Source organism: Crinia signifera, chromosome 4 (assembly GCF_055691185.1).
Source record: "Crinia signifera chromosome 4, ASM5569118v1, whole genome shotgun sequence".
Classification (NCBI taxonomy): Eukaryota; Metazoa; Chordata; class Amphibia; order Anura; family Myobatrachidae; genus Crinia; species Crinia signifera.
Genome location: NC_139220.1, coordinates 295,527,121 through 295,544,920, shown reverse-complemented (window position 1 = coordinate 295,544,920; position 17,800 = coordinate 295,527,121). Strand labels below are relative to the sequence as shown.

Genomic DNA, 17,800 nt, shown 5'->3' with positions numbered 1-17,800 from the left:
TGGAGGGAGATGCAGTGTTTTGGTGGAGGGAGGTGGGGTGGGGGCGGTTAGAGCTCCACGGGGGTCTGTGCGGGCTCCAGGGTGGGGGTAGGCTCACTCACCTGCTTCCTCCTGCTCTCCTCGGTGTCGGGACCCTTCCTCCTGCTGCTGCTGCTGCTCCTCCAGGCAGCTCATTACCGCCCTCCAGTGGCCGGCGCCCTAGGCAAATGCCTAGAGCTGCCTAGTGGGCCCTGATGGCTCATAAGCTGTGTGCACACACTTCGTTTAGCTTTAGATTTGATGTTACATTCGATTTTCTATTAGATTTGGCATTAGATCTTCCCATTCAATTTAGCATTAGATCTGTACTTTTGCATTCGATTCGATTTCACAGTGTAGGCACAATGTACTCATTTGATTTACTGGATCGAATTTGAGATTTCCTTGGCTGCACAGTCTATTTTTGTTTTCGATTTGGAGAAAACGGGAGGGCGCATCGAATCGAATGCAGATCAAAAGTGTCCTAAAAACCATTCGATGTGGATTAGATTTTGCTTCTATAAGCAAAATCCAATCAAAACAGGGAAAAATCTAAGCGTGTGTACGGAAGCAGTATGAAATCCCGGCGGTCGGGATCCCGGCGTTCAAAATCCCGACGCCGGAATCCCGACCGCCAAAATCCCGACAAGGGGGGGACGTGATTAAATGGACCCCCCTGCTCCAACATGGCCTCTCGTAATCCCGCACCTGTGAAGCAGAGAGGAGCCATGACGCCTGAGGATCAGCATGGGACAGAAGAAGAAAGAAGGAGGGTAAGTTTGTAATTGCTTTATGAGTCAGAAGGGGGTTACAGGGTGTGTCACATAACGTGTAATGGCATTGCGGTGTGCCTCATAATGTGTAATGGTATTGTGGTGTGTCACATAATGTGTAATGGGCTTTGCGGTGTGTCGCATAATGTGTAATGGGCTTTGCGGTGTGTCGCATAATGTGTAATGGGCTTTGCGGTGTGTCGCATAATGTGTAATGGGCATTGCGGTGTGTCGCATAATGTGTAATGGGCATTGCGGTGTGTCGCATAATGTGTAATGGGCATTGTGGTGTGTCGCATAATGTGTAATGGGCATTGCGGTGTGTCGCATAATGTGTAATGGGCATTGCGGTGTGTCGCATAATGTGTAATGGCCATTTCCCTTTTTTAGAATGTGTGCATTCTTTATTTTTAAAATATTTTTTGGAGGGGCACATTTTTACTGTTCCCAATACTGGTGTGCACTGTTAGAGACCAGAGTTGGGGGGGGGGGGGGGGAGATTATACATTTTTGCTATGGGGCCCACAAAGTTCTAGTTACACCTCTACGACACAGCCTTGAAAAAGACCCTTCATTTCTACGGGTCGAAACGCGTTGGCGTAACTTGTGGCATCAGGACTTCCGGGACAGACGTACTGAAGGACTCTTTCTTACCTTGGCTCAACCTCTCCCAGGCCGACTACCCGGGCGTATGGACTGGTGACTATTGATTCACTAAAGCTTATGAACTGACTAACCACCAGTTCTGATACTGCAGCTGGTAATTAGCACCTTATTGTATCCTGTCTTCCGGAATCCATTGTTTTTAATATTGTATTGCATTATACCATGTGTTTTTTGTGTATGTAATTAAAAACTGGCTTCACCATTATAAGCCTTTCTGTTTTCACATACATTGAATCATTCCACCCGCTGGGGGCATCCTGACTGAATGTGAGGATCTAAGAGAACCCCCTATTGATTGAAAGGAAGTATTGCTGCATTATTTATCACCTCTTTTATCACTTTTGTGCTTGCAAATTACTTCACTCACCTTTTGGCGCCGTTGGGAGTTATATACTTTGTTTTGTATACTAGTTACGCCTATGTCTGTGAGTAATTAGTACACCTGTGCACCTGCTGGGTTACCAGCAAAACATGCACTGTGTGGTGTAATGAGGACCAAGTTCCTTGACCACTGTAATAGACAGTATAGGTGAAACCTGTATGTGAACTATCCTTAGAGACGTTCACATACAGGTTTCTTTTAATGGGATTCCTTTCTGTAGCAGGAACCCTTAGGTTCAATACTCACAAAACATTTCTGCCCTGGATGGCACAAAAGGTTTTTGTATTGTACAGTGGATCAGTTTCAGACATCAGAGGCCATATTTTTCTCCACAGGCAGATTTAATAGCATAAAACATAAAACTCTATATGGGTGAGTATCTGGATTTAACAGCAAACTGATTCTGCAGGATTTTGCAGAATCAGCTCACCCTGTTCCACTCTGTTACACTACCAACTTGTTTCCAACCTTCAGGTCCTTTATCAGGGTGTGTGAGTTTTATCGTTTATGTTTTATGCCAATAAATCTGACTATGGAGGAAAAATGGCCTCTGATGTCTAAAACTGACCCACTGTACCATAAAGAAACCTTTTGTGGCACGCGGGGCAGAAATATTCGGTGAGTATGGTTGCCACATCATGCATCATCGATTCTTGGAGAAACTGGAAGGAGGGATTTTCTCTGTTATTGTGTAAGGTTTTAAAGGGTGGTATCCCCTTGGTGGTATAGTGAATATTTGGGCTGCAGCACACAGACGCAGGAGGTGGTGATTATTTTTATCATATTCAACAGTCTGGCAGGGCTGATGCTTACTCGACCGGGGGTATTCAATTAGGAACAGATTTTGAGACAGGCGAATAATCGTCACTTTTTGAAGATTTTTATGTCGAATTTACATTCCACCTACTTAATGAAAATGCAGATTTTTTTTGTGTCTGTTGAAAAACCCAGCACAGTTGGAAAACGTGGATCGGCAAAATACTTGCAGATCCACGTGTTTTAGTCGGGAAATAGTTTCAGACAGCGCTAGACCCGATCCTAGTGCTGTAAGTGCAGCGGGGAGGGAATGAGAAGCGGCGGCAGGGAGCGGAGCAGCGTTTTTAAAATGGTGCCAATCCGGCACAAAAGCACCGTTCATGACGAATTGAATGGCCTGCAATTCATCTGACACCACTGGGAGGCGGAAGAAGAGAGGAGTCCCTCAGCAGAGAGTGCGGGAGGGCTCACGAAGAATAGAAGGCGGCGCAGACGGAGTGAAGAGATCCAACAGCCAGCTACAGAGGCCAGAAGACACCGGGATCAACAAAGAAGTGGATAAGAAGCGGCACTACCGCTGGCCAGGACGGGCCAGCAGCAGAAGACAGAAGATGATGGCTGGTCCTGGAGAGACCAATGGGGGAGGAAAGCACTAGAGCTGACAAAGCTCCACGGTGGCCACCTACCTTAGACCACGGGTGATAGGGTATTATAATACAGTCAGGCCCTCTCTGCCTTTGGGCACTTAATTGCCAGGCCTTCCTTGCTCATCGCCTTCTAATTGGGCCCTCCGGGCCTGTGAGCCCTGAGGCCCATATAGGTCGGGCATTAGGACCATGGCCCCATACTCCAGGCCCCATACTACAGGCTCTAGGCCCCTGGCCCAATTAGTCAGGGGCTAGGCCTGTGAGCTCAGTAGCAGGGCACAAGGCCTGAGGACCTGTTAGCTGGGCTCCCTGCCCATGGGCATTATCAGGCATTAGACCTGTGGCTACATGTAAAGGCATTAGGCCTGGGTGCAGTTACAAGGTTGTGCCTCTTGTTATAGAAACAGGTGACTTTGGGCATTAGGCCCAAGTCTCCTTATCCTGGCAACATTAAGCATCCACTAGGCCCATGTCTGTTAATCAGGCCCCTAGGCTTGTTGGTGATTAGGGGCACTAGACCCAGTAGTAGAGTTCCATTGGTGCATTGAATGAAAGGTGGACGGGCTGTCTGGCTGCCACCTTTCCAGGTATACCCAGCAGAGAGAGAGCATGTATTTTCCCGTGGGTGGTTGGGTGTAAGAGGTGGACAGGCTGTGCAGCTGTCAGCTCTCCAGTCCCCAAGTGGGAGCAGCAGGAACAGCAAGGGGCAGGTGTAAGCTGGTCAGCTCTAGCTAGGTAGGGAGTTATAACACCAGAAAATATGCTGAGATTTAAAGAGACAATTCCGGTAGTAAATCTACCGCTGCACCTGCCATGCTTCGGGCACGGAGTCTTGCGCATTATTATATTCTTCCTCTATATCCACTGAGATGGTAAAGTATGAGCAAGTCGGTTTAAAAAAAAAAAAAAAATCATGAAAAATGTCAACCTTTTGAACATGCCGACCTAAACCATTCTCATGTGTCAATCTTTGGCCTGCCGATCTTTGTACTGTCGAGCTATCGACCATATACCACTGAATACTGGGTCATAGATAACTGCAATTCCGCCTTCAATCCGAGAACATCCTTGGATCTTGTTTACACTACAGTATGTGACCTTTATCAGGATTCAGTATTGAATCCCGGTGGTCGGGATCCCGGCGTTCAGAATCCCGACGCCGGAATCCCGACAGCCGAAATGCCGACAAGGGGGGGACGCGGATCGCGTGGCGAGCGCAGCGAGCCCGGTGCCTCGCTACGCTCGGCACACTAATTTATTCTCCCTCCAGGGGTGTCGTGGACACCCACGGAGGGAGAATGTGTCGGCATTTCGGCGGTCGGGATTCCGGCGTCGGGATTCTGAACGCCGGGATCCCGACCGCCGGGATTTTAACTGCATCCCCTTTATCATATGTCGTTGTGATTGTGTGTATTATAGGTGTTAAGATGAAGAACACCATCATTTGTAGATTGTGCTCAATAAAAGCAGATTGTGCTCCTTTTGCCCTTCTCGAGTCCATGTAAAATGCAGGAACCTATAGGTTTTTCTTGAGCACTAAATCCCAAAGATGAATTCTAACGTGGAGTTTTCCTGGCAACTCCTGAGGCTGTGAGGAAAAGTGTGCAGGGAATACAGGACTTAGGCCCTTATTCTGATCGGTGCGGCCCGATCAGAATATGCGGCCACGACCGTGCAGGCGAATCCCCGCCTTCCATACGGATCGCCACCTGCCGTCCGTACGCGGATATGTGGCGATCCGCATGAAATTGGACGGGGATACGCCTCCTCCATGGTGGGAGCAGCCCCTGCATTCGATGGTCGCCGAACATCGAATGCAGGGCCGCACGCTCCACCAGGTCCCGCAACACAAGACCACACGGACACTTGTCCGTGTGAAATCTTGTATGGGGGCGGGCAGCTGACATCCGGCGATGTCAGATGCCCGCCCCGTACCCTTGCGTCACGGCCTCATTACCATGCATACGCCCCGCGTTTGCATGGGAACGCCCATGAAACGCGGGGCGTATGCATAGGGTAATGAGGATAAGTAGCCCCTCACGCCCCTCTACGCCCCCTGTGCGGCGTATAGAGAATCCTTGCGGCGAAATCGCCTGCACATGCGCAGAGTGACCTCTGCACATGCGCAGAAGATAAACATCGGCGGCCCGTACGCAAGCGGGAATATCCGCATCGATCAGAATAAGGGCCTAAATTAGACTCCTTGGGTAATTGAGTAAGCCCTTTTATGGATGTAACTTTGGTGCATATGTTAGGGACAATAACAAAAGCAATAAAATATAATTTATTGGATTGAATATCATCTATAATTGTAACGCCGATCTCTAGCAAAATAACAGTGTAAAGATAGAATAAAAGTGAATATTAAACTTTTATTTAAAGACCGGTGTGTGCCATGTATTAGTCATTTATATGTCTGCTTATGCAAGAAAAGCTGCTGTATATATAATATCAGTTTTCCAAAGACTATACTTGCCTACCCTCCCAGAATGGCCGGGGGGCTCCTAAAAATCGTGCCGCCTACCGGGAAGGTGGGCAAGTCTCCCACATGCTCCCCAAAGCCCTTCCCCCGAGCAGCTGAAACAAATTCCGGAACTCGCTTCGGGAATAAAATGATGTAAATTGCGTATTTTGCGTCATATTAGACCCACCCCTGCAGAGTTTGTGCGGATTGAAGGCGGGGCTTTGTGATGTCAGCGTCTCCTGGAAAGGAAATTCTAAAAGTCTGTAAGTATGCCAGAGAATCTGCAATGCTGTAATTAATTCTTATTAGGAATAAAAATATATAAACCTTTATTAACACACTAGGTAAAAGCCCATCAAAATGATAGCTTATTTCCCATCTGATTCCACCTCCTATCCTTTGCCTTCACAGCTCCCTCTGTCCATATCCAGGAAGTTTGAAACAGATCATTTTGGTTCCACTTTCTGTTAAGGAGTAATTTGGTCCATCGAGAGGCCTCTAGTGGTCACTGGTGTTAGGGTCCCTGAGAAGTGACAAAGGGTCTGACAACAACCTTCACTGTTCAGTCAGAGGTTCTGTGATTGACAGCCGGCTGGAGACCAGAAATTAAGAGATAACACACACACACACACAGAGAGAATGGTCAAACACAGCAGACCTTTCTGATCTGAAGTTTATTATCCAATGTGCTCAGTAATACCCAAAATGTGGAACGCAGTCCACAGCAGTGATCATTAAAAATATTTATTTTGAAGTTTTAAACTAAAACTAATAAATTTGTAGCTGTCTAAACAAAAGTTTGTTGATTATAGAAATAATTGCATCAAGCAGTAAATCAGTCATTTCTTTCTGGTTCACATAACATCGATCATCCTCCTGTTAGTTCCTGCCACACTATCTACAGATTGCAGGTATAATATCTGGTTTGTGTATGCCTTGGTTCATCCCACTGCTGGCCAAGTGAAGGACCTTGGTACCATCCTTTGAAATCACTTCAACTTTTCCCATCTCATACTGAAATAAAGTCTGTCCTGTTAGAAGCCCATTAAGGAGCATACGTTTTAAAGATGCAGTAATGTTAGAACTGATTATCATATTTATAAACCTAAAACCTTATAAATATACTGTTTATATGTGTATATAAAAGTGAGAATCATATCTATACTCTATCACTGTCGGTACTTAACGTCATAAAGGTGAGGAGGATTTAGCCATTTATATATAGTGATCTCCTGTAAATATGGGAGTTAATGCTGGTAGGCTACAGTTTTGTGGTAGGCTAGAGTTGTGTTTCCACGGCTAATACACACAATTACCCTACCATAAAATAATGTATATATTTTTTTTAAATCTGGTATTTTTTTCAGCCCATGTATTACAACATTTATTTTTATTGGTTTGAGATCAATTACATTTTTGTTTTAGGAGTGAATATACCTCTTATTGCAGGCCTGGTCAACCTATGGCTAGTCCGCTGTTGTGAAACTACACATACGAGCATGCCTTGCCAGTTTTTAGCATTCCCTATTAGCAAAGCAGTTACAATGCATGCTGGGACTTGTAGTTTCACAATAGGTAGGGCAGTATGGATGGTGTCAATGGTTAACATTACTGCCTCACAGCACTGAGGTCATGGGTTCGATTCCCACCATGGCTCTAACTGTGCGGAGTTTGTATATTCTCCCCGTACTTGTGTGGGTTTACTCTGGGTACTCCGGTTTCCTCCCACAATCCAAAAATAAAATATACTGGTAGGCTAATTGGCTCCTAACAAATTAACCCTAGAATGTCTGTGTGTGCGTGTACATGTGGTAGGGAATATAGTGTCAGCTCCACTGGGGCAAGGACTGATGTGAATGGTCAAATATTCTCTGTAAATCCGCATGCCGCAAAAGCTGGCGATATGCCTATAGGTTTCTTACCGTGACCCCTGCCCCCACCAGTGTCCAGGCAACCTCCTGCTGTGCTGCCCTGACCAGTGACCTCCTCCCTACCCCTGTACATCCCCTTCCGGGGGATGCAGGAAGGAGGAGGCAGAGCCTGCCCCACAGCAGCAGCCATGTAGAAGGAGGGGGGACCTACCAAGGACCCACCCACCATCCTTCGTCTGCTTCGCAAGGGTCAGCTCTTATCACACCTTTATCACACATGTGTTACAGGCAGAGGCAGATTTAAACCTCATGGAGCAAGATATTGGTTTGGGGTCCTCCTCCCTCCAACAATCCATAGCACTATATATTTGCTGCTGGTTGCAGGTAGCATTGATAGAGTACCTTGGCATGTGCACAGTCTATGAATAAATGCTCAGCTGCGTGAACATTGCCCTTGCGTACAAATCTGAATCAGGCCCAAAGTCTTTTGGAAGTAGGCTTAATACCTGGGTAACATTTAAAGTAAACTGACTGCCCACATACAGTGGATAACACCATTTTTTATCTTACCAAAAAACATCAAAGGGATGTTGGCAGTGTGGACAGGTCCATGTGATGTCATGAGGTCACGAGGCAGTCATGCCATGCTCCTCTGGGAGAGTTTTGGACACTTATGATATCTTTATGGGGTTCCCTGGGACCTGCTGGGCCCTAGGAAGGTGCCTGCTGTAGGCTGCCTTGTGGAAAATGTGCCTCTGGGTACAGGTCAATTCAGAAATGATTCATTTGAGTCAAAAAGACAAACTGATACACAGTATTGTCATAAAGTGGTTAGTAAAAGACCTTTGTTCTGTATGGATGTCTGCTTAAGACCCAATAAACCAAGCTTGAAAAGAATGCCATAGAATACCTAATACAGAACAGAGATATAGGGGGTGATTCAGGTGGGCTCATAAAGTCTTGAATTTGGTTCAGGGACCGATGTATTACACTTGCTGAGGTATTTGCAGACAGCAGCGCAGACAGGGAACGGGAGCATGGGGCTGCCCATCATTTCCTGGGCGTTCCCACAAAAATGGTCCCCAGAAAATGAGTTAGTTTATACAAGTGTAACAGTAAGCCTACTTTAAGGGGGTTATTCAAACAGCTGCAGGGTTTTTGCCATCAAATTATCATAAAATAAAAGGGTTTAAAAAAAAAAAAATCAGGATTCAGTGCGGTTAAATGGCATTAAATAGGTTGTATATGATACATGAAGTTGGGATGTATACAGTGTACACAATACCCAATAATAGCTATGTACACTTATACCTCTTTAGGGGCGGGATTCTCCAAACTAAAATGCGGTAAAAACCCTGTTATCTGGGTTTTTACCGCGTTGTGGGATGCCGGGTTACCGTGGCATGTGGCATCGCCAGCAAAAGCCTATAGGCTTCTACCGCGACCCACCACCACACCGAACTGACCCCTGCCGACCTCCCCCTCACCGGTGTCTGGGCAGCACAGTGCTGTGCTGCCCGGACCTGTGACCTCCCCCCTGCACTGTAAATCCTTTTACGGGTGCAGGGAGGAGAAGAAGGAGAGCCTGCCTGCAGCAGCAGCGCATAACCAGGAAAAGGAGGGGGAGGGGGGGAGCCGCCGGCTCACCGCAAAGGACAGTTCTTAGCACAAGCGCTATCCTTTGCAATAATTATCGCATATGTGATAATTATGTCAGGGGTAGCCGGCGATGTGCGGCGGACAAAGGGCGCGGATGTTAGAGAATCCCACCCTAGAACCGTAGCTTATCACTGACCAAATCTTGTGGTAACAAGGGTGGATTCTAGTATCAGCAGTGTCTTATATAGGGGGAAGTGTATCAAACCTTTGAGAAGAAAAAGATGTTGCCCATAGCAACTTCTCTAGTTTACTATTCTATAACCCTATAGTATCAGTAATACCTTTTTGTAACAAAGGGGTGGTGTAAAAAGGCACTTGTATAACAGGCACTTTTTTAGGGTATGGGTCATAGGGGACAAGGTCAACCACTTTTGGGCAACAGAAAGTTGGTGGTTTTTAATTCAGAAGTAGGCACTTTCCTCACGGATTTTCTATATGAATATAAGGAATTATAGGGGGAATATATAGGGGGTTATTCTAGTTCACTCTTTCTGACAAATTCCTTCTTAGATGGACAAAACCATGTGCACTGCAGGGGGGCAGATGTAAAATGTGCAGAGAGAATTAGATTTGGGTGAGTTATTTTGTTTCTGTGCAGGGTAAATACTGACTGATTTATTTTTGCACTGCAATATAGATCTCACTTTGAAGTAAAACCCCACCCAAATCTAATTCTCCCTGCACAAGTTACATCTGCCCCACCTGCAGTGCACATGGTTTTGTCCATCTAAGAAGGAATTTGTCAGAAAGAGTGAACTAGAATAACCCCCATAAGTAAGGATGATAATATACTCTCCTTGAATATAGCCTTCAGATCTTTTCTCCTCCAGACGTAGGTTCCCTCGGATCCTCCAACGTGAATATAAAAGGAAGGATACAAGGGAAACCAATGTGTGAATCTGTATCAATAATTAAACATCAATTTTCCATTCACTTTCTGGTCTCCAGGTCCGGACCCTTGGAAACCTGAGTGTTGACTCTAGAATTGACATTTCCTGTATCCTGGATTTTTTAATTTCATTTATTTTATTGTATTTGTGAATAAAGAGTTTTTCCTATAAAAACCTTGGAAAAAGATACCTTGATATACTTTGAACCGTCCAGCACACCGTGATTACGGATACGCCTTCTTACCCTCAAAAAGAAACCTTTATAAGTGTATTGCATATCCTTTCGAGTGAGTCTGGGTACGCAGATGGTCTATGAATTTTCAAAGACCAGAAAGTGAATGGAAAATTGATGTTTAATTATTGATACAGATTCACACATTGGTTTCCCTTGTATCCTTCCTTTTATATTCACGTTGGAGGATCCGAGGGAACCTACGTCTGGAGGAGAAAAGATCTGAAGGCTATATTCCAGGAGAGTATATTATCATCCTTACTATATTCCCCCTATAATTCCTTATATTCATATAGAAAATCCGTGAGGAAAGCGCCTACTTCTGAATTAAAAGCCACCAACTTTCTGTCAAATTCAATAGGGATAAGGGATATATCCCATTAATTCAGAACAGGCGAATTCCTATCATATTGGCGCTGGTAGATTCTCCAAACACCATTTTTTGCCCAACAGTCAAAAGGTGGAGACATGAAAAAAAGGTCAACATGAAAAATGTCGACCTGAGTTTTTCAAAAAATTTTGGTGTCTATGTCGACATAGGTAGACATTTACATTGTATAATTGTACTACGTTCGCCATGCTTCAGGCACGGTGCCAAGCTGCGCTCAGCACACTATTATTTCCCCCTCCATGTTCGCTGGGATGATAAAGTATGTAAAAGTCCTTTTTTAGAAAAAAATTGTGAAAAATTCATGTAGATCTTTTACTTGGGTCAACCTAATGCATGCCGACCTAGATAATGTTGACCTAATGACTGTATCCCCTTTTAGAACAGGGACAAATTATATTTTATGATCCTGACCAATAGCAATTAGGCATGAGGCATGCTGGGAGTTGCAGTCAAGGTCATCACTTGCTAACAGACTCTAGGTTGACACCAAAATGTCAAAATATGAAAAGGTCGAATTGAATTTTTTGCGATTCTTTTCACACTTTACATCCATGTGACTCCCATTGGGAACTGTAAAATGGGCAGACAGCAGCGGTAGCGGAACGAGACACCTGGCCCAAGGCATAGCGCACCATGATAGGGTACACACTACAGTCATTGGGGGTTCACATGCTCAGGTGCCGACACTGACAAAACAAAAACCATGAAAAACTCATGTCGGCCATACCAGGCTTGAACAACTCGGCCGAGTCAGGACACTACATCCCCCCCCACCCACTGCATACATCGAAGCATACAGCAGCAAGGGTTGCACTGACTATTATAATAGAGTATAGAACGATTAAAAGTTATTACAGCCAATCACAGCCATCTGTGAATTAGAGTTGGAAATATTCCAGAGGAATGTACATGTAAAATTATAGGTTAAAACACAGATGAACAATGGCTAAGAGTTCCACCTATCAGGCTCCGCTACCTGTTAGATCACCGATCTCATTTCTTCGAGCTCACGACTCCCCCTTTTATAGTTATAGAACCACTGTGCACACCTAGTACAGCATGAAGGGGTTTGGTGAAGGTGGCAGTGAATGTGTGTAAGTGTTTGACAGGGTCACACATTGAATAAAATGACAGCTCTCCAGCCTCATAATCCAGACATATCATTAATCTACCATAGGAAATATTGCTAGGTAACTGGATGTCTTTACAGGCATGCCTTGCTAGATACTGAACACTACGAGACCAGCCATTACTAATAATAGACTTACACAATCCCCAGGACTTGTTATTCCTTCCAATTTTTGCCTGATCACCTCTCCTCTCTAGACTGGGATAGCATACCCCTACTCCCCAGTGATTTGATTGACTGACATCCACTTCCCAGTAATGTCTCCCTGAGGAAAAACTCCGGCTGCTCAAAACCTGATTACACTGGAACGTCCCTGGAATTTCATATGTGTAGACCATGCTATCTGAATAGGATGCAGTTTTCTGGCCATTGGATATTTCAATCATGGTTCCAGCTGTGTTTGCATCCAGTAATAGGCCTGTAGCTTTCTGAAAAGAGACTCCTGTATATATACCAGTTATGAGATCAGATAAGGTTGGCAATGCCCCTGAGATGAAACCCACATCTGCACTTCTTACATCATAGATCCGTTCATAAGGTCTCTTTGTGCACTGCTCATCACAGAAGTCACCTATGTCTGGTTGCTGCAAGACGGTCAGCGGATCAGACACTTTACACAGCTCCTCAATCCTACGGATCCTGCTGGACAGCTCGTCCTTCCTCCTTTCCAGCAGCTGGATCTGATCCGAGACTGAAAGTGAAGCCTTCTTTTCCTGCCTGGAGATCTCACTCAGGAGTCTATTCTCTAGCTCTTCTAGATGTCTCCTGAGGCCTATAAACAGACCAGTCACCTTATTTTTTACATCTTCAGCTTTATCATGATCGTTTACCCTGAGCTCTTGCAGACTCTTCACTGTTCTCTCACTCTCTTCCATCTTTGTGGTCAGTTTCTGCAGAACATTCCTCAGCTTTTGTGTTTTCTTCTCAGAAGCCTCATCCAGCAGCTCCACCTGGTGTCCCCGATGTTTTCCAGCCAAACAGCAGGACACACAGATACAGACAGCATCCTTAGTGCAGTAATACTCCAGGATCTTCTTATGGATGGAGCATTTTCTGCTTTCCAGGGATGTGGTGGGATCACACAAGACATGTTCTGCTGACTTACTGTGTGTGCTCAGGTGATCATCACACAGGGAAGCCTCACAGTGCAGACAGGATTTAACAGCCGGTACATGAGACTGAATACAGTAAGTGCAGGGGATCCCAGTCTCCTCCTGATCTGGATGAGTAGACGGGAATCTCCCCACTATGCTGCACAGAGTTACATTCCTCTGCAGTGCAGGGCGCTCCGGACATTCCGCTCTGCATTCTGGACAGGTATAAATGCCAGACCCTCCCTGGGTATCCAGCACACGATCAATACAGACCCGGCAGAAATTGTGTCCACATTTCAGGTTTACAGGATCTGTGTAGATGTTCAGGCAAATAGAACAGTCCAGCTCCTTTCTCAGATCACACAGAGACGCCATTCCTGTCAGGGGAAGAGAGAAATGTAAATGAAAGTCTGAAACTCAGAAGTCATTGTGCAGGATGCTTTTAACCCCTCGAGTGGTAGGTTTTGCTGGGGCAGGACAAACCTACCAGGTTTGTCCTGCCCCAGCAAAACCCACCACAGTTGGAATCCCCCTCCCTCACCTCTGCTCCGGCGTTAGTATGCCGGAGCTTCCCTGCTGCCGCTGTCCCTGTCACATTCAGCACTGACATCGGCAGCAGGCTGGGGGATGTTCGCAGCGGCTCGGGAGGACTCAGGTGCCTGAGCGCTCCCGAGTCCCCCCGAACATCCCCCAGCCTGCCGCCAACGTCATTGCTACTAAAAGTATGGCGGCAGGCAGAAGCGGCTGGGGGAGCAGGGTTAGAAGAGCTCCGGCGTGCGATCGCCGGAGCACAGGTGATGGGAGGGAATGGCTGGGAGGGTGGGGGGCTCTAGAGGTGCTGCGCCAGTGGTGCACACCACTCAAGGGGTTAAGGGCCGGATATATCAAGCTTCATAGTCATAAATAGGAGATTGATTAACAACCAGCCAATTGTTTGATGCATCCAGCCCTATACCTAAAGGCATAATTTTACTAAGGGACACTGGTAGTGATTCATTGTTGTGTGCCAAGGATGCCAAAAATCTAATTTTTCTGGATGTGCAAAAATATGCTCATTTAACAGACAGGATTTGTATAGAAACACCCACATCGACACAGATCAAACAAACTTTGAAATCCTGAGTGAGTATATGGCCAGCACAATAAATATGCCAGATGTGTTTCCTGCGTACAGAATCAGAGTCATAGTTTTTTAAACGGGTTTTTAAACGGCAAGAGCCATAAAGACCCTTTCCCACTGCAGCTTTTAAACGGTAAATTACCGTTTAAAAGCCGTTTTTGGCACATTCACACTGCCGTTTAAAAACCCGTTTAACCCATAAAAAATATGAGGGGGGATTAAAAAAAACTACAAAAAAAACAACAACAGCGTGGGGTCCCCCCCACAGCTGTAACCAGCACCAGGCTGAAAGAGCCGGGGCCGGTAATTAAAAATCAGGGAACCCGACAAATAGGGGTTCCCCGATTATTAACAACCAGCCCCAGGTCCCCAAAATACGGGGGACAAAATGACTAGGGGTCCCCCGTATTTTAAGAACCAGCCCCAGGCCAAACCAGCCAGCAGGGTAATGCCACAGCCGGGGGGAGACTTTTTATACAAGTCCCCCCCGGCCAAAGCATTCATCCCTACCGACCAGTCAGCCTGGCCAGGGGCCCTGGGGGAGTGGGGACCCCCCCTCCAGGACTTACCTGACCAGGCTGAAGCCTGGTGCTGTCCCCGGTGGCCCTGTGCGGTGGCCACCGGGCTGATCATTGTGTAAAAAAAAAAAATAGAACCACAAGTCCCAGCCTGCGGGGCATTAAAGGGCCCGCTGGGTCTTGTAGTTCCACAGTAAAAAAAAATAGTTAAATAAATACACACTGACACATTAGAAAAATAAAAGTTTAATACATACATTACACAAACAGACTGATACTTACCTATCTTGAGCCCGTCGGTAGGTCCCAGGATCTGGTCTGGTGGCTTGGTTCCGGGGCTGGTCTGGGTCTGGGGCTCCAGGGCTGAAGAGTCCGGGGTCCTGGATCCGTAGTAATCCAAAGGGGTACCTGGGGAAGGAAATCCTACTCACCTGCTCCTGTGGCGACCACCCCGGCATCTTCTGTTCAAGTCGTGCTGCTCCCGGCTGCAGTGGTACCCGCTCCGCCTCCGCTGTACACTACAGACGCAGAGATCCTTCTTCCTCTGCGTCTCTACTCAGAATGATTTCTGGCCAATCAGGAGCCGACTTTCTGGGACCGGACCCTGGGACCTACCGACGGGCTCAAGATAGGTAAGTATCAGTGTGTTTGTGTAATGTATGTATTAAACTTTTATTTTTCTAATGTGTCAGTGTTTATTTATTTAACTATTTTTTTTACTGTGGAACTACAAGACCCAGCGGGCCCTTTAATGCCCCGCAGGCTGGGACTTGTGTTTCTCCAAGTCCCTGCTTGTGGGGGAGGCTTGCTGGGACTCATAGTTCCACAGTTTAAAAAAATAGGTTTTTCATCTATTTTGTTACACAATGATCAGCCCGGTGGCCACCGCACAGGGCCACCGGGGACAGCACTAGGCTTCAGCCTGTTCAGGTAAATTTTGGAGGGGGGGACCCTTTTATTGGGGGGGTCCCCACTCCCCCAGGACCCCTGGCCAGGCTGACTGGTCGGTAGGGTTAATGCTTTGGCCGTGGGACCTTATATAATAAGTGTCCCCCGGCTGTGGCATTACCCTGCTGGCTGGTTGTGCCTGGGGCTGGTTCTTAAAATACGGGGGACCCCTACTCATTTTGTCCCCCGTATTTTTACTAAATACCGTTTCAGAGGCATTCCCACTGCTTTAAAAACGGTATTTAAACGTGTAGGACTCTGCTTTTTAAACGTGTTGAAATACCGGTTAACTTTAACTGGTAAATCAACTCTGGCGCTTTCCCACTGCAGCCTTAAATGTTTAGAAAGGGGAAAAAAACGGCAATATACCGTTTAAAGGTGCCCATACACATTACAATTATTGTATACAATATTGTATACAATATCGCATCTCATCGAATATCGGTTATGCAATGAGATTTGGTGAGATGAGATCTAGTACAAAAAGTATGTGCTGCACATACTTTTTGTACTAGATCTCATCTCATCGCAAAACCGATATGCGATGAGATGTGATATTGTATCCAATATTGTATACAATAATTGTAACGTGTATGGGCACCTTTAGACCTGCAGTGGGAAAGGGGTATTAGTGCAGCATCAGTCCCATGGAATGCTGTAGTGTAGGCCTAGGGGGTTGGGATCAGAAAAAGAACATCTCGGAAGTCACCTGACTACAACAGAATCCTGGGATACATTAAATATAATAAATACATCCATAATAAATAATTCAGTTCCATATATAAATTATACAAATAAACTATTAGCCAGGAGGAACCACTGACCTTAACATCCGATTCCAGCAGCCACACATGTGAAATGCAGGAAGTTGTGGCTGATCTGCTTCTTTATGCTGCAGTTAGGGAGTGTGGCCAAATGTCAGACTATAACAAAAACGTCCTGTGGTGGAGGCTATATAACTGGTCAAATCCTCTGTACTAATTAAGTTTACTGTACAAATCAATGTACTGAAGGATGAGGAGTGGACTGTAGTGTTAATATCTGCCTGCACTGTCTGGTTATCTATATATAATATATAGCAAGTTAGGGAGCGTGTCACAGGGCTGCTGTTACAAACTATAAAAAAAACAAAAATGCTATCAGCGGAGGTATGTGTAATGCACTTAATAGGTAACCTCTTTTGATAGCAGGATGTACTCTCGGTGCGTGTGTATAGTTCCAGATAACAGACGCAGGGTTGCACTTGAAACAGGTAAGTATAATTTATTTGCAGATGAGAGTTTCTTCGTCGTCTCTCGTAAATAAAGCTGGGTACACATATGTACAATTTCATTTTTCTTGCGACTGTTCGATCGACCGAATACACGTTCGGCCGTCCAAAACATACGACCGTTCTGCGCGTACACATATGTACAATTTTACTTGCGACGTCCGATGTACTCCCGTCCAAACAATCGCAAGAAGAAGTATATGAGAGACCCTGTAACCCTTTGCCTGCTGTTTTAACTAATGTGTTTTTAATGCCTCACTGCCCAACACTTTAGAGGCATCACTTTAAGACATTAATCAATGTTGAAGTTTTAATAGTGTGTTATGGTGCTCTGCAAAGAGCTTCCAGCACACTCTATTAAAACTTCAACATTGATTAATGTCTTAAAGTGATGCCTCTAAAGTGTTGGGCAGTGAGGCATTAAACACACATTAGTTAAAACAGCAGGCAAAGGGTTACAGGGTCTCTCATAATGCAGCATACCACCGTGCTTTGTCAAACTGTCAAGCATATCGATCGAACGTGCGTACACACTTCACTTTTGTTCCGATATGGAGCCGTCCTGTCGGATGAAATATTAAGCAGCAAAGAACCTTCGACCGACCGACCGTGGACGGCCAAGAGCGTTTTTGGCCGTTTATCGATCGCACAGCAGCAATTGGGACAGCGTACACACCTATACAATCGAACGACCGTTTGCCCCCAGATTGGAAGAACGGACCGACGATTGTACATATGTGTACCCATCTTTACACAGATGCTTTTAAAGTGTTTAAGTTCTGGAATTAATCTCTACACATTTCACAATATAATATATCTTCGCTGTTACTAGAATATGGCGATTGTCCTTCCAAAGAAATAGTTGTTCAGCTAACAATTACATCAATGTACTGTAAACTTAAAATCATGCATAAGTAACAATTCTCATTGAAACTTGGAATGAACAGCGAGATACTTCGCTAATATTTATAA

At 45.6% G+C, this 17,800-nt stretch overlaps 1 protein-coding gene across 1 annotated transcript; it reads right to left on the bottom strand.

The window, feature by feature from the left end:
• Window positions 1-10,659: 10,659 nt before the first annotated feature.
• On the bottom strand, window positions 10,660-16,470 carry LOC146075640 (E3 ubiquitin/ISG15 ligase TRIM25-like). Its single transcript, XM_083185066.1, has 2 exons — window positions 16,383-16,470; window positions 10,660-13,349 (listed from the first exon to the last, which is right to left on the bottom strand). The coding sequence occupies exon 2, from the start codon at window positions 13,345-13,347 to the stop codon at window positions 11,743-11,745; it is 1,605 nt and encodes a 534-aa protein (XP_083041192.1). The 5' UTR covers window positions 13,348-13,349; window positions 16,383-16,470; the 3' UTR covers window positions 10,660-11,742.
• Between the last annotated feature and the right edge of the window lie 1,330 nt (window positions 16,471-17,800).